The sequence below is a fragment of the Trachemys scripta genome, chromosome 1 (assembly GCF_013100865.1).
Source record: "Trachemys scripta elegans isolate TJP31775 chromosome 1, CAS_Tse_1.0, whole genome shotgun sequence".
Lineage (NCBI taxonomy): Eukaryota > Metazoa > Chordata > Testudines > Emydidae > Trachemys > Trachemys scripta.
This window is the reverse complement of record NC_048298.1, coordinates 303,149,973-303,175,819: the sequence shown is the minus strand read 5'-3', so window position 1 is coordinate 303,175,819 and position 25,847 is coordinate 303,149,973. Positions and strand designations below refer to the sequence as shown.

Sequence of the window (25,847 nt, the reverse complement as noted above, 5' to 3'; positions counted from 1 at the left end):
GAGAGGTTGAGGGAACTGGGCTTATTTAGTCTGTAGAAAAGAAAAGTGAGGGGGAATTTGATAGGAGCCTTCAACTACCTGAAGGGGGGTTCCAAAGAGGATGGAGCTCGGCTGTTCTCAGTGGTGACAGATTGGGGGAGGTTTAGGTTGCATATTAAGAAACACTATTTTACTAGGAGGGTGGTGAAGCACTGGAATGGGTTACCTCAGGAGGTAGTGGAATCTCCAACCTTAGAGGTTTTTAAGGCCCGGCTTGACAAATCCCTGGCTGGGATGATTTAGTTGCGGTTGGTCCTGCTTTGAGCAGGGGGTTGGACTAAATGACCTCCTGAGGTCACTTCCAACCCTAATCTTCTATGATTCTATGATATCATGGGCTCCCAATCTGAACAGGAATCCAAGGTGCCTGACCTACTGTGTGCCATGGAAAGAAACAAAACCAGATTACTTTTGGCATTCACGGAGCAGCTGCACCCAATGGACCGTCGCTTTTGGGGCCAGGAAACAAGCACTGAGTGGTGGGATCGGATCGTTACACAGGTCTGGGATGACATGAAGTGGCTGCAGAACTTTCAGATGCAGAAAGGTACCTTCCTGAAACTGTGTGTGGAGCTCGCCCCAGCACTGCAGCACAAGGACACCAAAATCAGAGCTGCCCTCTCAGTGGAGAAGTACGTGGCAATCACTGTGTGGAAGCTGGTGACTCCAGACTGCTACTCGTCAGTCACAAATCAGTTTGGAATTGGGAAGTTGACTGTTGGGATTGCGTTTAATGTAAGTATGCAGGGCCATTAATTGCACCTACTATGAAGAACTCTTGGAAATGTGCATGAAATAGTGGATGGCTTTGCAGCAATGGGATTCCCTAAATGCGGTGGAGTGATAGATGGCATACATATCCCAATTTTGGCCCCAGACCATCTTGCAACGGAGTACATAAATAGAAAGGAGTACTTCTCTATGTTATTGCATGCACTTGTGGATTGCCGTGGTCGTTTCACTGATATCAATGTGAGGTGGTCAGGGAAGGTGCATGACGCAGGCATCTTCAGGACCACTGGCCTGTACAGAAAGCTGCAAACAGGGAATTTCTTTTCAGAACAGAAGATTCCAGTGGGGGATGTTGAAATGCCCATAGTGATCCTGGGAGATCCAGCGTACCCCTTATTCCTATGGCTTATGAAACCTTACATGGGAAACCTGGACAGCAGCAAGGAGCACTTCGACAATAGGCTGAGCAGGTGCAGCATGACCATTGAACGAGTATTTGGCAGTTGAAAGGCATGCTGGCGCTGCCTTTATGGCAGGTTAGACCTAAGTGAGGAAAATATTTCTATGGTTATAGCAGCCTGCTGTGTGCTGCATAATATTTGTGAGGCTAACGGCGAAAAGTTTCCCCCGGAATGGAGTGTGGAGGCAGATCAATGGCAGCTGATTTTGAGCAGCCAGACACCAAGGCTATTAGAGCGGCACAATAGGGGGCTATTTGAATCAAGGAGGCTTTGAGGCACCATTTTGACAATGAGCTCCAGTAATGTGTCTTCCTATAAAGCCTTCTGCTATGCTTTGTTAACTTGCTGCCTTGCATGAAAATTCTGATGATTACTTCCTGCAATTTGTAGTCTGCAAATCTACCAATTGCCACTGTGTATTAATTCCAGTAGCAACCACCGTGTGTAGGAGACAAATAAAGATTGATTATCTTTCAGAGAGTATTTTTTTATTAAATACCAATTAACAACACACAGAAAATGCTTGCTGGAAAAGGAGATAACAGTGAAGGGCACTCTCCTGATGGAGTCTCTCATAGCTGTGTGTAACTCCAGCTAGCATTTTGGAAGCTGTCCGAAGGGGTGGAGTGAACAGGGTACTGGGACAGGATGGGAAGCTGCAAGGAATGTGTGGGACAAGTTTGGGGAGGGCATGTCAAGCAGTTCTGGATGGGCTGTGGGGGTGAGAACTCACATATTCTGCCTGCAGCGCGATTAGGGCCTTCAACATCTCTGTTTTCTCCTCCATCACTTTCATCATCTGCTCCTGGCCCACTAAAATTTGCTTCTGGCTCTCCTTCCTCTCCTGCCTATCTATTTTAAAATTTTCATTAACTGTCTCTCTCATACCCTGTGTTCTTCTTTTGCATCATCAGAGGATTGGAGCACCTTCTGAAACATGTCCTCCTTGTTCCACCTCGGTCACTTCCTTATGTGGCAGAAGAGTTCCACCGGTGTGTAGGGGGTTTCCCTGAAGGCAGCATCTGCAGAAGCACAAGAAACAATAAATAAAAGCATGACTGTTACTGCACTCACAGCATCGAATGATAATAGTAAAATACACCTCTTTCTCACTGTCCTTTGGCAAGCACACAGCTCAGCAAACGCCCTACATATGGTGAGTTCGGCCGGGAGTGGAGGAGGGCCTCAAGATGGGGAAAAGGGTCTTGGTGTTTTTTTAATAGGATCACTGCAAGCGACTAGGGACAAAATTGTAAATTCTGCCACCATTTTCCATGGGCAAGGGTCCTTGAAGCCAAAATCTCAAGCCTGAGGATAAGCAAGGACGCAAGGGTGCATCTCTTGCATGCATGCGGCTTCAGACCGGGTCGCTATGCTGTTTGCCTTTGTGCCACTCTGGGCCCTGCACAAGTGATTGCCAATTGGTGCAGGAAAGGGACAGGAACAAAGCAGCTCTGCCAAGGAACCTTCGGCAGAGGATTGGTGAGTACCTCCAGGAAAGTTTCCTACAGCAGCGGTTCTCAAAAATGCATCGTCACCCCCTTCTGACAACAAAAATTACTACACGATCCCAGAAGGGGGGACCGAAGGCCGAGCCTGCCCGAGCCCCGCCACCCCGGTTGGGGGGCCCAAAGCTGAAGCCCAATGACTTCTGCCCTGGGCAGGGGGCATGTAACCTTAGCCCTAGGCGGTGGAGCTTGGGCTTCAGCCCAGGGCAGTGGGGTTGGGCTTCAGACTTGCTGGGGCCCAGGGTCAACACCAGCCTTGGTGACCCCATTAAAATGGGGTCATGACCCACTTGGGGTCCCGACCCACAGTTTGAGATCCACTGTCCTAGAGAGATCTCTGGAGGATTCCCATTAAATCTTGTTGTGCATTAACACATTGTTCCGCCCCACTGCGTAGCTGCACAGGGGAATGTGAAGCACAGGCAAACACAGCTAGTCTTGTACATTTCTATCCCTTAACCCACTTCTAGCATAAAACAAAGGACAGCTCTACCTCATATAATCAAGCAGCATCAACTCAAAAAGATAACTTACCAGAGCTCCCCTCTCCTGCATCATGCACACCAGAAACAGACTGTTGGGACTGGCTCGAACCCTCCAGGGTCAAGAAGACGTCCTGGCTCGCCTCAGTACTGGACGACCCTGTCACCTGTCCCATCTTGTCCTCCAACTCCACTTCCTCATCCACCACTTTGTCCTTGGAGTTGAGACTGCTGTCCACTGTCTCCAGCCCTCCTGAAGTACCCCTGGGGTTCTTGACAGTGGAGGTGGGGTTGCCACCAACTCCATCCAGCTCCTTATAGAAGCAGCAGGTCTTTGATGTAGCACCAGAGCTACGGTTTGACTCCCTTGAGTCTCCTTTATCTTCTCACGGCACTGATGCGTGTCCCGTCTGTAACCCTTATCCAACATGCCACAAGAAATCCGACCATCAGTATTGTTCCTACAGCTGGAGCAGAGCTGGGATTGCATAGCCTCCTCTCCCCACAGAGCGAGCAGCTCCAACAACTCAGGTGAGCTCCAAGTGGGGGAGCGTTTGCTGTGTGGACCCGCCATGGTCAGCTGGGAAGATGTGATATGAGCTCTCCACGCCGAGCAAACAGAAAGTGGAATTTCAAAAATTTCTTGCCTTTTAAAAGGGATGGGGCGGATGCCTGTGACCTGGGTGCAGTGCAGCGGAGTTCAAACTGCTGACCAGAACGGTCAGGATAGGCATTGTGGGACACCTCCTGGGGGTCATTTACAGCAACATAATCAAGTGCCTTGTCTACACTAACACTTTGTCTATCTAACTTTGCCGCAAAAAGCTCTATACCTCTCACCGAGGTGGTTTTATTTTATCCGCAAAGGAACAGACTTTTGTCAACGGAGAAAGCATTGTAGTGTGTCCACCTCCACTGTTTTGTCGATGAAAGCTGACTTTTGTGAACAAAACTCTCTAGTGCAGACAAGGCCTAATTCTGCTCTCACACCAGTGTAAAGCCTTGTCCTGACATAAAATTTGCAGCACTTTAAACCTGGGTGTAGACAAGGATTAAATCAGAAGTACCTCCACTGAGGCTATTGAAGTTATATAATACAGTAAGACTGGCATAAGTGAGATCAGAATGGGAATCTTTTCATTGGATTCCATTGAGCCAGGATTTGCCCCAAATTATTCAAGTTTCTCTACTTTCTTATGAAGCAGATTGAAGGAATTCACCTACATGGACATTTTAGAAAACTTTATAATCCACCCCGAAGCAATCCTACAGTCATATAAAATGGCATATTGCAATAAAGTTGACTTCCATCATATGCAAGTGAATTGCTAGACCAGGGGTGGCCAACCTGTGGCTCCAGAGTCACATGCAGCTCTTTAGAAATTAATATGCGGCTCCTTGTATAGGCACCGACTCCGGGGGTGGAGCTACAGGAGCCAAATTTCCAATGTACCGGGGGGTGCTCACTGCTCAGCCCCTGGCTCTGCCACAGGCCCTGCACCCACTCCACACCTTCCCGCACCCTCCCCTGAGCTTGCCATGCCCTCGGTCCTCCTCCCTCTCCCGCCCCCAGCCTCCTGGACATCACAAAACATCTGATTGGGAAGTGCGGGGAGGGAGGGACAGGGAGGCGCTGATTGGCGGAGATGCCCGTGGGTGGGAGGCACTGGGAGCCGTGGGGTGGTGGGGAAGGGGAGATGCGGGCTACAGACGTATTACTATGGCTCTTTGGCAATGTACATTGGTAAATTCTGGTTCCTTCTCAGGCTCAGGTTGGCCACCCCTGTGCTAGACTAAGGCACAAGTGAAGTTCCCGTAACTGCTGTCCCTTCCCTTTATTGACCAATGCCTGCATTAAGATTTCTCCAATCATGATCAGAGTTTCAATGCAAGCACATTCAATCCTGCTCCAGACTCCAGGAAATAAAACAATTTTATAGGTGCATAAGGAATTCCTCTGCCTAAAACAAACCATCAAAAACAAAGGAGGGCACTGATTACACAGCTTCTGAACCTCGAGAACATGGAGACCCTAGAGAGCAGCACCCTTTCTAAGAGCCCCAGATTGTCTACACTCACTGCTTAACTCAGGTTTCATAGTGTACACGGGGAGGGATCATCGTTATGAAAGACAATTCTTGTTACCAAAGCTCATATGCATCATGCGTACGTTTGCGTAGACTTTGTGTGGTGTGCAGATGTGTTGTTGGTGTGATTTTGTGTTCGTATGTACGATTTACGCGTTCTCGGTATGCGAGCGCCAGTGTATTGTTTTGTGTTGCGTGTGTATTTGTGTGTTGTGCAGATCTGTCGGAGTGTGTGTGTGTGTGTTCATACTGTGTGCAGCGGGGAAGCTATTACACACCCGAACCTGCAGCGCAGTGACCTGCTCGTAGCTCTGCAGACTGCAGCAAGCCCTTGCACAAATCCCATATGCAACAACACGGCATAAGACCAAACAAAGGCACCCAGCCGGGAGATGGCATTAAAAGCAAACCACGAAACCGCTGCTCCGGGGAGAACTGTGGCTTCTCCCATCCTTTCCCCCAACAAAAGGGGAGATGACTGTACCCCGAATCAATGCCCCCATTGGCTGCCGGGGGGTGTAGAAGGGGGTTGTCTAAGCCTGAACAGGATTCCCGCTGCTGCTGTGTGTCATTAAATTTGCAACCGCTATACATTAGCTTGACAGCTAGCGTCAAGCAGCAGAATATTAAAAACAAACCAACCCCCCATCGGCCAAGAGAAGGAGGACAAGGCAGCTGCTGCGCGATGGGCGGGGAGGCGTTAGGTAACATGGGCAGGTTCCCCCTCATCCGCCAGACCTGGCCCCCCAGGCTACTGGGCATCCTCCCTCCTCCGCCCCCGTCCCTCCTCCCTTACCAGCCGCGGAATGGATCCTGGACTTCCTCTGCAGAGACATCCTCAGCGCCTTGCCCAGGCCAGCCCTGCTCGGCATGCTGCCGCCGGGCGCGCACAGCGGCGCGGGCGCAGCGCGGGGGGACACGCGCCGCCGGTCGGGGGCGAAGCCCGCAGGCCCCGGCGAAGGCAGCGGCCGGGGCAACACGCGCGCTGCGCTGCTGCTGCTCCCGCCACCTCTGGCCTCGCTGCACGGGAGGGGAGCTCGGGCGGGGGAGCTGAGCTGGAGACGCGAGCCCGCAGCAGGGCGCAGGGCGAGAGATGCCTTTGCGTGGGGGCGGTTACTGCCGGGGGTTGCTGCCTAGTGGCAGCGGGTGGCAGGGGCTGGCCGTGCTCTGGTCAGGGCTGGAGCCCCCAGTGACAGGCATTTGGCAACGTGGGCCTGATCCTGACCCCATGCACTTCAGTGGGGACAAGACCAGGCCAGCAACATGGGGGAAAGGCTCTTGTCCACACATAGTGTGGCTGGGCACTGTGGTGAAAGCAGCCCCCGGGGGATGCCGGCCTGGAGAGAGGCCTGCTCCTGGCAGTGAGATAAAACTATCAAGTGCCTGGGTGAACCTCCCGCCTTGGCTGGGCATGATTCACTCTGCTAATGCAACAAAGGCATTTTCCTTTTTTTTTAAAGAATTATTTTTCGAAATATAAGCGCTACATTATCACAAGCAACATCGTACTGTTCACCAAGGTCAGGCGCCCAAGGCAACAGGAGCTTTGTGGAAAAATGGAAGGCAGGATATGGAGCCAATTCTTTACAACCCACGCTATTGCTATTAATAAAAATAATGTATAGCACCTGTCACAAGAAGCTCAGGATGCTTTGTAAAAATACCCAGTTACTGTGCTCATCACCATGGTAGAAGAATCTAATGCTTCACAGCAATATAGGGAGGTATGTATACATTATTGGCCCATTTTATAGATAGTACACAGGAATCTGACTCTGATTCTCTACTGCCTTGCACCTCAAGTAGCCATTTGTGCTTGAGCAAAGTACTACTGTTGTGATCTCATATCAACTTACAACTTAATTTGCACAAGGTTCAATTCAGTGGAGAATTATTCCCACATAGAAGTAAGTGATTGGCCCTAGATTGTACAGGAAAGTCTATAGAAAGCCAGGCCTAGGACCCAGATCTCCTGACTCCTAAGAATGTACCTTCAGTCATTAGACCATCCATCTCCTGTGCAGCAAACTGCACACCGCCTTCCAGTTTATAAACAGAGTTTATCCAAAATATGTAGTTCTTACATAGATTTAACCACCAAGTAAATCAAGGATAAATAAGAAATTAAGAAAAATATTAATCCTAATATTGCTTACCTTTTACAGTACATAACATTTTATTTCTTCAGTATGGTGTGCAAATGTTTACAGCAAAGAGGTACCAAAGATAACCAAGGCTAGAAGGAAAATAAAAAACAATGATAAATCAGAAAGAAGCACACCAATCTTTACACATGCTACCCTTGATCAGCATAAGTCAGGAATGGTTGTTACCCACAGGTGCTGGAACTAGGAGTCTGAGGGGTGCTGAAATGGCCTCCATTATATACAGGGTTTACAGTTTGGTTCAATGTCTCTCAGCACCCTTGTTGTTACCTCTCACAGAACCTGGCTTGCCTAGTAGGTGAGCTTTTACAAGGGTCATATATACTTCCAGTTCTGGTAACCCAGATTTAAAAGAAAGGAAAACATATTTTAGGTAAGAAGAGATTGTGTTTGAGGGGGAGCTCCTGCATAAGCATTAGGATTCATTTGAATACCTGAGCATCCCTGAGAATCAAATGCAATCTTGTCCTTTAAGCATCTGATTGGTCACAATGGAGATGGTGTTACTCCGTGATTAAGTAGAGGACTGGGAGTCAGGAGAGTTGGGTTCTTTTTGGATCTGTTGTGAGACTAAATCAGTAAATCTCTCTGTTCCTCAGTTTCCTCTTCTGTACTATAGAGATAATGATAGGTTCACAACAGGCTATAACTAATGAGTAAGTTCATTAATGTTTGTAAATCTCTCTGAGCTCCACAAATGCAAGGTGCTGTAGAAGTGAAATGTGTTCTATTGGCGTCACAGGTTTAATCCATCTGGAAAAACGAACTCTTAGTCCAATACTTCTGATATAAATTCTTAGCCTATAAGAAGCATTTTCTTTTACTGAATTTAACACTCCTGAGAATTAACTCTGAGAGTTAAGCCAGGCTGAGCTCTCAGGAGAATGAAATCATGTGATTATCTCCAGAAGAGGTACAGAACAAGCAGTGGCAGTGCAAGCTTCCCCACATGACCCCCACCAGTGTCCTCAGCCCTGACCTGAGGAACTGCTTTCAAGGGTTAGAGGGCAGTTTACTCTCATTGCCTTCTCTTTTTGGCTTTCTGCAGATAGTGTCAGTTATTTTCCTTTGAGACAGGCTTTTCTATATCCACTAGAAACTATATTGAGGACACAAAACCATTTCACATATGCCACCCGACAGCTAGAAAATGGATTTAAAATTGGGTCATTTAGGATTTGAGCTGGAAACATAGAGGTATGTAAAGTTTAGTCTCCCATTCCCAGTCCCTGAATTGTAATCTTTCCACTGCAGTTGTAGTCTGAAAAGCAACAAAGTAAAAATGGCACCAATAGGTTCCATGTTTATTTTGTTTCAATTAAAAAATGTTCTGCATTTACAAGTAAAAGCATAGCCTTTCAAACCACCAGCCTTGTAAGCTGATCCCAGAATCTGAGAGTTAAGTTGGATTCTTTCCTTCTACTGTACCATCATCAGTAGAAAAGGTTCTGCAGGCCAAATTGTAACCTCAGTGGCCCCTGTACAACTCCATTGTCTTCCAATTATGCCCTCAATAACATCTGTGCAACCCCAGGGCCTTCAGCTAATTTGAACAGGTGTGTAACTACTCTGACCATAGTGAGCAATTCTTTTGCTGGTGCCCAAAGAGGAATATACAGTAGAAATCTCAGAGTTACAAACACCAGAGTTACGAACTGATTAGTCAAACACACACTTCATTTAGAACCGGAAATACGCAATCAAGCAGTGGGGGGAAAAAAGAAGCAAATACAGTACAGTACTGTGTTAAACATAAACTACTAAAAAATAAAGGGAAAGCAGAATTTTTCTTCATCATAGTACAATGTTCAGATATAAACTTTTGAAAGAACCACCATAACGTTTTGTTCAGAGTTATGAACATTTCCGAGTTACGAAAAACCTCCATTCCTGAGGTGTTCATAATTCAGAAGTTCTAATGTAAAACAGCTCCTTCATCTTGTCTCTGCAGCACTAACTAGAGTAAGAAGTTATTTAATAACTGTTTTCTGCTTCATTAACTACTAACTTTATTAGAAAATATGATCCCCTTTTTAGTCTTCTTGTGTATGACTCCAGTGCTGTAAATTTCTGGGGACTAATTCTAAAGTGAGTGTTTAATTAATACAAAAACAAACACACTGTAGTGTCAGAAGGTGCAAGAATATGGCATAATAAAAACAATAGTTTCTGCATTGCAATTGTTTTTTAAAAGGGTAGACTTTCAGCAAGACTTTTTGATCTCTGCATGTCTCCATTCACTGCTGTGCTCCCCTCTGAAAGAGACTAGAAGTCTGAAGCGGAGGACAATCTCTCTTTGAGGTAATTGCAAATTAATATCTGTGCAGCATGGCTTACTTTGTGGAAACATTAAGGAATACTTATATATAAACAGTAGGGCTGTCGATTAATCACAGTTAGCTCACACAATTAACTAAAAAAAGTTAATTGTGATTTAAAAATTAATCGCAATTAATCGCAGTTTTAAGCGCACTGTTAAACAATAGAATATATATATTGTATTCTGTGTTGTAACTGAAATCAAAGTGTATATTTTTATTATAAATATTTGCACTGTAAAAATGATAAAAGAAATAATAATTTTCAATTCACCTCATACAAATACTGTAGTGCAATCTCTATCATGAAAATGGAACTTATAAATGTAGATTTTTTTGTTACATAACTGTACTCAAAAACAAAACAATGTAAAAGTTCAGAGCCTACAAGTCCAATCAGTCCTACTTCTTTTTCAGCCAATCATTAAGAGACAAACAAGTTTGTTTACATTTACAGGAGCTAATGCTGCCCTCTTCTTATTTACAGTGTCACCAGAAAGTGAGAACAGGCATTTGCTTGGCACTTTTGTAGCCGGCATTGCAAGGTATTTATGTGCCAATTATGCTAATCAGAAGTCTTAAAAGTGCAACACTCTGATCCGGAAACTACAGAACCCGAACCATCAAAAAAGAAAAACAACCTTCTGCTGGTGTCATCTGACTCAGATAATGAAATTGAACATGCGTCGGACCGTAATGCTTTGGATTGTTATCGAGCAGAACCCATCATCAGCATGGATCCATGTCCCCTGGAATGGTGGTTGAAACATGAAGGGACATATGAATCTTTAGTGCATCTGGAACGTAAATACCTTGCGATGCCAGCTACAACAGTGCCAAGTGAACTCCTGTTCTCACTTTCAGGTGACATTGTAAACAAGAAGCGGACAGCATTATCTCCTGCAAATGTAAACAAACTTGTTTGTCTGAATGATTGGCTGAACAAGAAATAGGTCTGAGTGGACTTGCAGCCTCTAAAATTTTACATTGTTTTATTTTTGTACATAATTCTACATTTGTAAGTTCAACTTTCATGATAAAGCAATTGCACTACAGTACTTGTATTAGGTGAACTGAAAAATACTTTTTCTTTTTTTTTTACACTGCAAATACTTGTAATAAAAATAAATATAAAGTGAGCACTGTACACTTTGTATTCTGTGTTGTAATTGAAATCAATATATTTGAAAATGTAGAAAACATCCAAAAATATTTAAACAAATGGTATTATATTATTGTTTAACAGTGCAATTGTGATTAATTTTTTAATCACTCAATTAATTACGATTAATTTTTTTAATCGCTTGACAGCCCTAATAAACAGTAATAAAAATCAATGAATTTTGTTCCCATAAAAAGAAAGGAACAGTTTTCATTATAGCTGGGAATAAGCCTCAAAAATTAGATTCAATTTCAAACATTCCCAAACTTGAGAGAGGGGAATTTAAATCTGAAGTTTTGTTTTAATTAATAAAGATAAGAGCCAATCATAAAATTCAGATCCAGGTTTGGATTTCAAATACCCCAGAAATTCAGGCAGTGTTTAGATTAGGAGTTTTGGTTTAGGCCCATCAGTGGTCAAAAAGCACAAGCGCTCCTCCCTTCAAGTGGCATATTTGACAACTGCATCTGAAGTAGGGCCCTAGTGATTCTATTGCATAATGATGTCGTTTACAGCATTCTATGCTCTCAACGTTCAGCACCTCAATTCACTTTCATAATACGGAATTGCACAACAAGATCACTAAAGCAGCATTACTGAAATGTTTCCAAAACTCTGACCTCCATATAGGACCATTCACTTCAATGAGGAGTCATGGCCAGAAAGGAAAAGCAGTATTCATGTCCCTTCTAAGAAAGCAAAACTATTTTTTCCCTTACATGACTACATTTAATGAATACATAACAGTGATGAATTGAGCCAAATATCAGTACTGCAACTATTTATTTATGTTGGTTGAAATTCAGCCCCACGCAAAGGTCCCCAGCTAAGGATTGGATGGGAAGTTAAGTGTACAGGCCTCTGCTTGAGGTGAATTTCAGATGAGTTACAGAGTGTTGTGATTCTGAAGACTCGTTCCCATGTTTATTAGTTAGGAATTACATTGGAAGGGAAGCAGAGCTCTAACATGTTACGTTGCTTTTTATCATGATAAAATAGGTAGCAGGTTATCTGAAAATAAAAGCAATGTATCATTCTCTTATACGGTGTCATGTCTGTGTCATTCTGCTGACGTATGCTAAACTGTATTGCATATTATGGAACCATGAGTCATGACAATATTAATTTCTGAGGCCTGTCATAATGGCTCCATGGTATTAATTATGTATTACAAAAAACCCATTAAGAAAGTAGTTTTCTTTTTACAGTCTACCCACTTTTCTAACAATTATAGCAGAATACTTTCAAACAGAGAGCTCAGTATACATTGTGGGCTGCTTGCAGTATTTCCAAGGACAGGAAGGATGGCCTTGTGATCAAAGCACAAGACTGGGAGTCAGAATCTTAGTTTTATTCTTGTCTCTGCCACATATGTCCTCTGTGCCCATGAGCAAGTCACTTAAGCCCAAATTTTCAAACTAGGCACCTCAATCCATATTTAGTCACCTAATCACTAGCCTGATTTTGAGGGGCTCTGAACCCACATAACTCCCATTGGCGTGACCTCACTCTCCTCAACACTAAGGCCTAGTCTTCACTTACCGGCTGGTCCGGAGGCACGCCATCGATGTTCTGGGATCGATCCCGGAAGTGCTCACAATCGACGCCGGTACTCCAGCTCGCCGAGAGGAGTACGCGGCGTCGACGGGGGGAGACTTCCGGCCGCGTCTGGACCGCGGTAAGTCCGGAGTAAGGTACTTCGAATTCAGCTACGTTATTAACGTAGCTGAATTTGCGTACCTTAGTCCGAAGTCCGGACTAAGTGTAGACCAGCCCTAAGAGATAGTGACTGTCAGTAGCAGTTTTCAACAGAATCTACGTTGTAGGGCCAAATTTCACTCTCAGTTACAAGCTGAGCTCAAAAACAGCATGCTGTAAAGAATATGTAGGAGTAAACAAGAGGTACCTGTCAAATCATTCATCACCCACTTTAAAGAGATCAAAAAAGCATCATTTACTAGTTGTAGCATCCTAGAGAAAACTACTTCGAGATTATTTACTGGGGGTATATTTTGTTAAACTTAAACAAATGTATAAAATAGCTATGGTCTCATTTGGAGGAACATAGAATCTTTATACACTGATGGTGGACCTGCTCAAAGGTATGCAATTTCTGGGCATCAGTAAAATGTTAGAGCCATACACAAACACTGATAGATACATACACCAAATGCAGTCTCTCAGATGATCCAGTAGATGCCTCATAGATTTGTCTATGCCTATGGAGGTCTTTGATTCCACAATAAATCAGTCTCACAGTTATTTGTAGCTGTGAGACTGATCTTGTCTTGAAGCTTGAAATAAAGAAGGTATGCTACTATGGTAGTATGCGAGTTGTAGTGGAAATGGAAAAACAAAAATACCATATTGAACTAAATGATGGAGACAAAAAAAAAAGAGACAAATATTTTTTAATTTTTTATTTAGGGCCTGTTCAAAGCCCATTGAAATCAATGCAACTTTTTCAATGGACTCAAGCATTCATCAGCAGTCGAACCAAGACATTTCAGATAATTTTTGAATAATGAAGAATAGGCATGTGGAGGAAAGTATTGTGAGTATAATAAAGGTGAAACAGTGAAAGAATAGGAATCTATGCCTGGGAAACCTGAAAGAAAATAAGGACAATGCTTATGAACACGGTTAAATTTAACAGGTAGAAATTATTAATTACATGTATAAATAAGGGGAAACACAAGATGGGAGCTACATGAATTGAGTTATATGGTTGCTGGATTGTATGCTGCAATTCACTGAATTTTGTGAAATACACAGTGTGATGCTGGCAGACCTCGTGTCAACTCTTGCCAAGGCTTTAGGCAATTCAACTTATAACATGTTTAGAATATGTTTAGAATATGTTTAGAATATGAAATAAGTTGATGCATGCATTAGTCTCACTTATAACATCTTTATCACAAGCTATAAGATAATATTTAATTTTTTTGCTTTATGACTTTAAAAAAATGTTTGCTCTGAACCTGTGAACCCAGTCAAAAGGGATCATCTAACCATCAAGAAGGCCTATCAAAACTAAATGGGCCATTGTGGGACACAACTATGCTAAATATTAAGTATAGTAAAACTTTGCTAATTGCCCCACACGCCATAAAGAGGCTATGTGCAAAAGGGCTCATCCCATCAGCCTGAATTCTGGAAGAAGGAAATAAAGATAAGAGACAAGAAAATTTTCATCTCTTTTGCTGTTTGGTCTCTCACCGGGCTGGGGCTGTGAAACAGAAGCAGAGATCCCCAGAGTCAACCTTGGTTAGCCTTAAAAGACATTCAGTGCTGACAGATTGTTACAATTCTATCACCTTTTGGATGGTAACTCATTTGTGTATATATGTTTGCCTGCTTTAACCTGTAAATAACTTTCATTTCTTTTTCCTAGTTAATAAATCCTTAGTTAGTTTACTAACTATATATCTATATCTATATCAGATATAGATCTGAGGTACAAATTGACCTGGGGTAAGTGAGTAGTCCCTTGGGACTGGAAGCAACCTGAATCCTTTATGATCTTTGGTGTATAGCAACCAAATATCACTAAGTTCAGCCTGCCTGGGTGGAAAGATAGACTGGAGTGCCCAAAGGCACTGTCTGTAACTCCATGGTAAGACTGGTACAGTGCTTCAGGCGTTCACATTTGTTAGTGGGTTAGTGAAATCTAATTATTGGACATACCATGAGTTTGGAGTGTCTGCCCGGCTTTTTGACAGTCTGCCCTGAGGTTGGCTTTCATGGTCATAAATCACTCCAGACAGTGTGACACACAGTTATACCAGTTATTTATTCAATAAGAAAGATGTAAAACATGAGTTAAATTTAAATGTAATAACCTCAAAATATGTCTGCTCATGTAAAAAAGCTAAGTAAATGTAATGAATGGCTCACTAGGCTTTCCTTTTTATTGATGTCAGCAGTAACAAAGAAATGCTTTGCAAAAATCACTTTTAATGGAAAGATTATATGATGCATTTTCCAAGGCAGAGCAACAAATAACATCCATAGCCATATATAATTAGGCTTGGAAGGGTTAGATTATTGTCAGTAAATGTCGATTTCACCATACACACACAAACTGATGAAAAAATATTTCCATTGATAACAGTTGGAATTTAAAGATAGAAAGAGAATGAAAAATGCTGCTTGAAAACTTAGTTTGATTTAAGGATATTTACTGTGTACATTTTGATGTGTGGTGTTGACAATTTGTGTTGTACCAATTATAAAGTTTAATTTTTTGAATCTCAACATCTGTCATTAAATATTTGTCTAGTATCAGGGGGTAGCTGTGTTAGTCTTTATCCACAAAAACAATGAGTCCGGTGGCACCTTAAAGGCTAACAGATTTATTTGGGCATAAACTTTCATGGGTAAAAAACCCACTTCTTCAGATGGATGGACAAATATTTGTTTGACGCCCCATAATTTCCTGGAAATATGACATTTAAATTGATAAAAAATAAGGAAAATGCTTAAAACCCATAATTTTGCAAATGTGAAAAATTAAATAAATAAAAAGCGGGGAAATGCTTAACAATACATTATTGAAAAACAGTTGAACTGCAAGTTTTCATGACATGATGAAAAAACCCCACCAAAACTCTGACCTCTTTCTACTCTAGCACTTGAACAGTGCAACCACACCACTGTTGAATAACAGGTACTATTTTTTCTAGTGTAGTCAGGGCCTTAGATACTGTGGTGGTGACTCTATCAGGGATTGTGTACACAAGAAGGTTAATTTGGATTAAGATGGGAGATGATTTTAAAGCACACGAGTTACTCTTAAATAACTCCATGTGTAGACAAGCCCTTAGAAATGGTTTAGGCAGAGAGCTATATATAATACTGAATAAGAACTGCAGGAAATGCCTTCTAGGTCGCAGGATTCTGAATTGTGCATATAATTTTATTGGTTAAATGTTTATGTTCTGAAGGGTGTTAATAGCTTGTTTTAAAATCTGTTTTATAAGTAATATGAGATATAAACTTGGAATGTTGAAAAGCATAAGAACTGAGTAGTACTGAAGAAAAAAATGAATTACCTGGAAAAAAAAAATAAAAGGTCTAAATAATTGAAGAATTTAAATAAAATCATAAGTTTCAAAGTAGATTTGGATTTTGTTAGATAATTATGGTGTACTAGATGTATTTTCACCATTTCCAGTCATTTTCTTAGACCTCTATTAAAATGCAAGAAATACAAGTGTGAGACTGCCTTGTATGTTGTGTTGTCATCAACACCAATGCAAAGGGAGTGCAAAGCAGATGTAAAATGCAACCATTCTAATTGGTTAGATATTGTTGTAGAGGACTATACAATAACAAGGCAAAGGAAAAGTTAGGGCCTTCATATATTACATGCTTAAGAGTGACTATAAAGCAAGTAATACTAGAAATGCAAGTGTCACTGTATTCGATTTTTATATAATCAGACATTCAAAACATGTTTTAGTGAGTGTAGCGGGGTGGTCACCCGCTCTGGCCCAGAAAGTGTTAAAACCAACCCTGGGAGAGGGCTGAGGCTGGGAAGGAAAGCCGGGGCTGATTGGGGAAGGCAGTAACAGCTGGGGCCATGCCTCAATCAGGCCCAGCTGGCCCCTATAAGAGGCTGTGGGCCAGAAGCCCAAGCAGTCTCTCTCTGCCTTTAGAGGGAGAAGGCCCTGGCTGCTAGGGAGCGTATGTGGGTACCTAAGGTGGAGCAGGGCTGGGGGAAGGCAAGAGGAGCTGGGGAGCTCCAGCCTGGAAATCCCCCAGGCTGCAGCCTAGGATAAGGCCAACTGGGTACCAGGGATGCAAAGGGGCAGCCCACGGGTAGGCAGAGGCAGCAGGTCCAAACTCCTTTGCCTGTGATGAGTGGCTGATACACTGCAGTTGGTCCCAGTGAACGAGGGCTAAGTGATGACTGCCAGTAGCCAAGACTGAGGCGAAGTGAGGATAGTGGGTGGGGGGTTCCCCTGGGTGGGGAGACCCTGAGACTGAGATTGAGGGGTTTTGCAAGGGGGGCAGAAACCCAGTGAAGAGGCACTGAGTCCTGGGAGGGGCACGGGGGCCAGAGCAGCAGTAAGGCAGTTCAACGGCCTGCAGAGGGCGCTCCGGAACTTGGACGAGCTAATTCCCACAGACAACCAGCAGGAGGCGCTGCAGGGGTGAGTCTGCATGCTTACAGTGAGTGACTAACTTTTAAATACAGACATATTCAGGGGAAACTACATACTGCAATAAAAGTAATTGCTCTTCTCTAACTGTATGTTCAGAATTGTTCAGAGCTGTCAGGTTGTTGGCACTAGAGGTCAGTGTAAGTTAAGAGTAAAACAATTAGTTGCCATTATTTTAAGAATGTATGCACATAAGAAAATTAAAAATGTAGTGTTTCACATAAGTTGGTTCATTGAAAAGTATTTTATAAACCACTAGGCTAATACATGGTTTTAATACAACTGAGAGGTTCCCCCCCCCATATTCTACCAAGCCCAGTTTATTGAACTGCCTTTTTTCAGTGTTTTGGATTACTTGGGAACACTGTATAGTGATCCCCCTCATCACTGCTATATGGGAAACCATTACGAAGTGACTCTAGTATATGACAGTGAAATTATTTTCATGCCTGAGAATATCTACTGCATGACAGGGGTTTGTTAGACTTAGCAAGACTACTACTCTCAGGCTCAAAGTGTTTACAAAGGAGGTAGGTATCATTGCTTCCCTTTTTGCAGTTGGAGGGGGGAAGCATACAGAGAGAAAGTGGCTTGCCCTTGGTTGCCCAGAGGGCCAGTGACAGAGCTGAAAATAGAACCCAGATGTCCTGAATCCCAGTCCAGTGCTTTATCTCCTGAGTTACCTGAGTCCCATATAGTATACATTATTGCTTTTATGAGTGATATCAGGATGAATGTATTATGCCCATACAGTCCATAGGTACGAAGGCCTGGTCTACACTTCGAATTCAGGTCAACATAGCTGTGATGCTCAGGGGTGTGAAAAATCCATAACCCTGCATGACATAGCTATGCCAGCCTACCCCCTATATAGACGCTGATAGGGAGATTGAAGAGTGCTTCTATCGACTTAGCTACTGTCACTCAGGGAGGTGGTGTTCTTACACCAACAGAAAAATTGCTTCCAAGGCTATAGTCTGCATCTGTGCTACAGGCCTATGCTGCTATAGTCCCCATAGTGTAGACATGGAAGAAAATAGAAACACGAGTCTATATGGCATCTACATGTCTTCTGTATGAAAACCAAGAGAAACTGCAGCACCATGGATAGTTCCACAGTGTATGTACCCACATACTCTCTCCCTCTGTATCCCCCACTACCAGCTGCCGGCCTGATTATGCAGCCATAGCACTTCAGTGCTTCCTAAGTAAAGTACAAGTGAATCCAAATCAGGATTTTGAGATTTGGTCCAATTTGTTGTCTAGCATGAAGAGTACAAAGCTTTTGGAACAAATCAATATATTGTGCACATCTGAACATTTCACAATTCTGATAATGCGAAGGATAAGGGAGTGAAAAAGGAATATATGGTCAGTTTTATTTGCACTTACAATCTTTATATAGCTTACAGCAGCAGTTCTCAAACTGCAGGTTGGGACCCCCAAAGTGGGTCATAGACCCCATTTTAATGGGTTTGCCAGGGCTGTCTTAGACTTGCTACAGTTGCTGGGGCTTGGGGCTGAAGCCTGAGCCCCACTGCCTGGGGGCGAAGCCAAAGCCTGAGGGCTTCAGTCCTGTGTGGCAGGGCTCAAGTTACAGGCCCCCTGCCGGGGCTGAAGCCCTTGGGCTTCAACTTTGACCCCTTCCCCGCCCAGTGCAGTGGGACTCGGATTTTGACTTTGGCTCCCCCACCCCCATGGGGCAGTGGGAATCAGGTGGACTCAGGCTTCAGTCCCCCCTCCTGGGGTCATGTAGTAATTTTTGTTGTCAGAAAGGGGTCATGATGCAATGACATTTGAGAACCCCTGGCTTAGAGAATCATTTAATTTTCCATCTGATTGATTTTAATGTTCACTTCTATAAAGAAATGGAGAGGGGAGGAGAATCCAGTTGGCTAAATCCTGAAATTCTTACTCCATCTTCACTCAGGAATCCCTCATAAGTTTCAATAGAAGCATTTGCTTGAGGATGGTGTGATGTTGCACTCCATATTCTGTATGAAAACATGCTTATGATATGAATATGATATAACTGAGATGTATTTTATGCTAGATGGGTCTTGTAAGATATCATTGGAAAGGTTATAATTTACTGAATGTGATTATCCAATCTGTATGCCTGTATCATTTCTGTATCTGAAGATAGGAATATTGACTATGTATCTGTATATCAACTATGATACTTTGGGTGACACCCACTGCTAACACTTCAGGTACAACAATGGAAAAGCCAGACAGGGCTGATGGCCCATCAGTGAGGGCAATGGACTGTGAAAAGGTTTGGCTGCCTTGTGGACTCTCCATACTGCCACTGACTCATGGCCGCTGTGATACTACAGAATCAGGTGACCTGGTCACCTGATACTAAACCCCATCTTGGACTGCTGAACTGGGAGATGGAGAAATCCTATATAAGGCGGGGGAGGAAAACAATCAAAGTCTTCAGTTCATTACTCCTCTGCCTCTCCGCCCAAAGAGATACTTAAAAACACCTGGAAACAAAGGGACTAGAACTGAGGGGAAGGGGAAGAACTGCTTGACCCAGGTGGAAAGATATCTGGCCTGTGAAGGAATCTACCTAAGACAATATCTAGGATGAAGAATTACTATTTGTAACCAATTTCTGCAGTGAATCAAGCTTAGTTTCTGTGCTTTGTTTTATTTGCTTGGTAATCTGTTTTGTTCTGTTTGCTACCTCTTTACCACTTAAAATTCACCTTTTGTAGTTAATAAACTTAAACTGGATTATATTATAAACAAGAAATATTTAATTTCTAATGGGAGGGAGTTGTGCATATCTCCCTCCACATTGAGGGAGTGGGTGTATTTCATAAAACCTTTGGGTTTGTACCCCTTAAATGGAGTGGGCACCAGAGTGCTGGGGAAAGCCCTAAGGCTGAATCTTTCCAGAGCGGATCTCTGTCTCTCTGTGCAGCTGGGCATGCCCCTGCCTGTGTGCTTGGCTGGAAGAGGCTTGGGAGCTCAGCCCAGCAAGGCCAGAAAAAGGGGACCCAGGCTGACAGAATAAGCTGACTCAATGGCATTCAGCACATCTGGTGGCATTTTGGGGGGGCAAACTGTCACAGATGGGGTAAGAAAAATATTACTAAAGGCTTCAGCTTTGGCCCACTGACTTAACTGGAGAGGCAAGTGCTTAGCATCTGGTAGGATTTAGCCCATTTATTTCATATGAGTTTTGCCTAAATAAGGAAATCAGGATTTAGCTCTGAGTTAGTACAATAAAAAAACAGTACAGTGAGGGACACAAATCCGGAAATACAAAAGTTAGGGCTGAACAAGCACCATTAATCCTTGCACTATGATACTATTCTTGTAATCACATACCTTTCCCTACATAATTCAAAGCAATAAAATGCTATTTTTCAACAATATTAGATACTCAATTCATACAATGAAATCCTGTAATTAAAGACTGTACCATAGTACATACACCCAAGTTAAAGTTGATTGCTCAAATGCAGTGTTTGCATTTTCTGTCCCTTGAATGCTTCTATCTGCAGCCTTAGTGTTGCCCTAACACATGAACTTGCAAGCAAAATTGGTTTTGTGGGTTTTTTTTCTTTCTTTCTTTTTTTTTATTAAGGCAACCAAGCTGTCCTATCTGTGGATCAATTGTCAGGGTAAGGGCAGGATTCCCACACTGAAATAGCAGCACCGGACACTTTCCTGAGCATCTATGCCTAAGGTTAAAGGGATGAGCCACCATTAATCTAGCTCAGAGCTGGATTAAATTCAAAAATATCTCACATGGCTGCATACGGTGCGTTTTGGGGGTGTTTAGCAACGTAGAACTAATGTTGCATAGGGAGAGAGAGATTATATTGAGGATTATCATGGACAAAAGTTTAATAGAGATGGGGAGCAAGCTAGAGCTGAGAAGGGAGGATATTATGATAAAAATTAATGGGCTTTTTGCAGAGCCTTTAGTAGTAACAAATGTACCATTTCTATCCCAATCTACCAAGAACACACACCGGCTGTTTGTTGTAAAGCCCAAGATTCTACATGCTTAAAAATAATAGGCCAGATTAATCCCATTCATCCCATTGTTAAAGATGTAGAAGAAAATTCATTTTTTTTTTTGAATGATACACATGCTTCGTACTTGCCTTTCAACCCCTTGACGTGGGCTAAATTCAGTGGAAAAGCAAGTGGTGGTGTAAACTACTCAGAGAATGGGTGTAAACGGCAAAACAGTGTTACTTACACAGATCTGGAACACAATGAGTCTCATTCACACTCGTCTAAATCAGGAATAAGTCCAGTGAAGTCAATGGAATTATACTTGTAAAACCAGTTCAACTGAGATTTGAATCAGACCTGAGCTATTCTTGGCACAAGACCCAAGAGGCTGGTGGAAAACTGGCTTTAAGCCAAATTTGTGTTCCCCTGATCCTGGGGCCAGCGCCAATCCTTTGGAAATTAGACAAGCCTGCAGGAGCTTCAGTAGTTGCAGGGGGAGATCACAGCAATGTAGCCATCATGTAATGCATTTCCCTTCGTGTCAGTTACCTTATGCTAGTTGGGAATGCAATCTGAAGCCTGAGCAGCAGAATGGTGTATGGGGAAGAGCTTTGCTAAGGAAATGAAGTGAAGTGTTATGTGTTAAATGTAATGGGCGCAAATGAGTCTTCTTTCACTTACACTGATGTGAATCCACTGAAGCCAATAGAGCAGCTCTGGTGTTCTTATGGTGCACTCAAGAGGGGAATCAGACCCAATGTCCTCATCCTACAAACTCTGTGGGCACAACCTAATCTCATTAATGCCAGTGACTTCACCCCCTCCCTCCCCCCCAATGGCAGATGTCTGAAAGAAATAACATCTTTGAGTCTTGGATTGCTGTTACTCCCAGAGATTTCTGAGACCTCTCTGGATCAATAGTTCATTTCCAAGGACACTAGACTTGAAGAATAGTTCTTATCATAGAAGGGAAGTAGGAGGTTATGACCTACAGCAGAAATAAGGGAGATAATGATGCTGAGTCACTCGGAGGCACTGAGTGTCCTGTGCTCCCACTAAGTCTCTCTGCATTTGAGGGTGCTCAGCAGCTTGCAGGATCAAGCTCATGATTCGTAATCTCTCACCTCCCCCCACTCCCCCCGGCTATGCATATATGTGAAGTCAAAGCAGAAATCACAATGCAAACACTGTTATGTTACAATACAGTATCATTATGGTGCGATACAACATAGCCTTGTCACAACATAAAACATTCAATGCCATTATATTGGTCTAAAAAAGATTTTGGGACACTTTCAGTGATCAACAACCCTTGAGACTAGGACTGAGCTCTGAAGATGGGGATATGTGACTATCATAGTTCCTGAGGTAACTGCAACTCTGATTCCTTTATGACCTCTTTAAGAGCACCCCCACCTAGGTTTCAGGCCTCCAGCAGTCACCTTTCTTGGGGTTGGATCGCATGATTCACTCCCTCCAGACCAGGGATTTAGGCAGCCGACTCCTGCAATTCATTGTGATCACCTCACCGAGTCTGACTTTAATTCAGCACCAGCAGTCCTGTTCTCTCAGGGGCAATGACAAGGTTAACCAGTCACCAGCTGGCCTTCATAAAGCACACTATTTCTTAACTGGAACAAAAGCATGCCAGTGGAAACATATTTTGAAAACAATAAACAGTCTATATTCATTCCTAGCTTGCCAGGCATGACCTGTCTTCCAACTGGAGACCCTCGAAGGTTTCAAAGTACTTCAGGTCCTCTCACGAAGCCTGTCCCTCTTGGTTACAGTGGCAAACCTCTTCTTCCCTTCATACTCTCAACTGATGCCAGTTCACCTGGAGTTCTTTGGCAGTGCCAGAGAAAGGCACTTTTTGGAACACAGTGTGCTTCTAGGATGAAGGAGTGAATGCTGCTGTTAGAAGCATGACAAGGCTTAGAACAATAGCAGGAATGGAAACTTGGTGGCTTAGAAACAGGAGGAGCAAAGAGGCCATGGAGCTGAAACAAGCTGTCCAAGATTTCGGTCCAAGTTGTGGTTATATGACTTTATATCAGACAGCAGGAATCTATTTCTGGGTTCATGAGACATCAAGAAACCATTAGAAAGAAATATAGAACAAGTAAACCACTTAGAAAGTCAGTCACAGAGATTAGAGATGGAAAGGGCCTATTAGATCATCTAGTCCGTCTCATTTAGATTGTTCTATATGTTTCCTAGAGCTCTGAAAATCTAGTTTTCTAGGTCTGTTTCAGCATTACAGCTTCCCAAGTTTGTCCCTTTCTTTGCATACATTAGTTTGGATTAGTTTTCCCCAGATGACTTAGCTTGCATTTTCCAACTAGAATCTCATTTTATTTTCTGCCCATACTTCTAACCTCTAGGCTCTTTTATGTTATATGCTTGTTTTGAATAGTGCTCACAGCTCCTTAATGTAACATTTCTGCAAATTTAATGAACATCCTATTTACCCCTTCTTCCAGATCACTAATTAAGATGTCAAGGCTGATAGCAATCCCAATCCCTGCACCACCCTACTAGATGCTATCTCCAACTTGATGGTATATTGTAATTTATCATTAACATTTATTATATAGCAGAGCTTAAATTCTTATAGAGTATTTCCTGGAGTCCTGGGGCTTCTGCTCCACAGGGCATAGCGGGGCTCAGGGCTTCTGCCCTGCAGGTTTGAAAATATTTACCAGAGCTCTGCTCTGGACAGCTCTGGCTGAATTTAAGACCTGATATTTAGCCAATTTTCAATCCACACAGTTGTGTTTATGGTTTACACTTATGTAAGCCAATTTGAATTAGTTGTTTAAGTAGAAGGTATCATATCACGATGCCACTACATAAATCCATGATATGCCCACATCTGGAATATTGCATGCAGTTCTGGTCACTCCATCTAAAAAACCCCCAACAAAACAAAAACAAAAAAAAGCCTCTTAGAATTGGAAAAAGTACAGAGAAAGGCAATAAAAATGATTAGGGGTATGGAACAGCTTCCATGTAAGGAGAGATTAAAAAGACTGGGACTGTTCATCTTAGAAAAGAGATGACTGGGGGCGGGTATGACAGAAGTCTATAAAATCATGAATAGTGCAGAGAAAGTGAATAGGGAAGTGTTATTTACTCCTTCATATACCACAAGAACCATGAGTCACCCAATGAAATTCATAGGCAGCAGGTTTAAAACAAACATAAAAAAGTACTTCTTCATACAACACACAGTTAACCTGTGGAACTCGTTGCCAGAGGATATTGTGAAGGCGAAAAATATAACTTGGTTCAAAAAATAATTAGATAAGTTCATAGAGAATACATCTATCAACAGCTATTAGCCAAGATGATCAGGCATGCACCCCATGCTCTGGAGGTCCCCAAACCTCTTACTGACAGAAGATGGGATTGGACAATGGGATGGATCATTCAATAATTGCCCTGTTCTGTTCATTTCCTCTGAAACCTCTTGCACCAACCATTGTCAGAAGACAGAATACTGGGCTAGATGGACTATTGGTCGGACCCAGTGTGGCCATTCTTATGTTCTTAAGGTGCTCAGATACTATGAGGATAAACACTGGTATAAAACCCCTAGATAGATAAATAATATTTCTAAACTTTCATTAAATTTCAAAAATATGAAAGCAACTGCCTTTTAGTTTAATATCAGATATTTAATTTCTCTCTCAGTATTTGTTCTTTCATCATATTAGCAAAATAAGTTAGATTTATTATATAATTGCCAGAACTGCTTTGCTTTCTCTGTTTAAAAATTGGGACAATATTTGCTTTCTCCATATTTTCAGAACCTTGCTCCCTTAGCCATGAGTTTTAAAAATAATTGTCAGTAATAACCCTAAGGCCTTGTCTACACTGGCAGCTTCAGGGAAATCTCACACTAATGCAATGCACCAAGGCAAGTCCATCAGTGGGCTAATTTAAGTCTGCCACTAATGTTTTCACCACTGCTCTGTACAGACTGGCTCAGAGCCTGTCAGTATTGTGTCAGTTTTTATAGCTTCTTCCTTTGCTCTATTGGATCCTCCCAAGGATTTACTGCTGTTCAAGCCTCTTGTACCTTTTCATCCTGAAAGGAAACCATACATCGTTAATTCAAATGTACCCCATCAATTGAGGAAAATTAACTTTAAACAACGTCAGCACCCGAAGGGTCCTGTCAGGATCTGGGTCTAGCTGTGCTAAGTGCAACACAAACATACAGAAATACATGGACCCTGCCCTGAAATACTTCCAACCTAAGGGCCAACTCTCACGAAGAGGAGTGCAAGGGGGAACCTGTATAGAGACGTAGGGCTAGATCCACAAAGGGGACTTAAGCTCAACATTGCAATGACTTAATTTAGGCATCGTGACACTTAATGGCATCCTCAACTATGGGCGGCGGGTATAATAGGCATGGGGAGGCTCTGCCTTCTCCGGTGCTGCTGCAGCCGCCAGACCCCCAGTTGCGGGGTTTGGCAGAGAAGTTTTTTGTTTATTATGCCCCATGCAGGTTCTGTGGCAGCTGAGGAAGCACATACCACCTCCTCAGCTGCCCCAGAACAGAACCTGCATGGGGCATATCAAAAGTGTCTTCTAACAGACCTGGGCGGGTTGGGTCTGGGGAGAGGAGGTGTGGCACGGCTGTTATCAGCCCCGGGCTCCTCTGTGGGAGGGGTTATGGGGATGGCTCAGGGTTTCAGCGAGCTCAAGGCTCCTCCAGGCGGTGCGGGGGG

The 25,847-nt window shown here is 43.1% G+C and overlaps 1 protein-coding gene across 1 annotated transcript in view; it reads right to left on the bottom strand.

The window, feature by feature from the left end:
• The window catches only part of ATP8A2 (ATPase phospholipid transporting 8A2), a 584,689-nt gene extending 578,509 nt beyond the window's left edge, over positions 1-6,180 (bottom strand). Inside the window, exon 1 of the mRNA XM_034758733.1 lies at positions 6,106-6,180. Within this exon, the coding sequence (XP_034614624.1) occupies positions 6,106-6,145 (40 nt within the window). The 5' untranslated portion in view covers positions 6,146-6,180. The remainder of the gene's footprint in view (positions 1-6,105) is intronic.
• Positions 6,181-25,847: the final 19,667 nt, after the last annotated feature.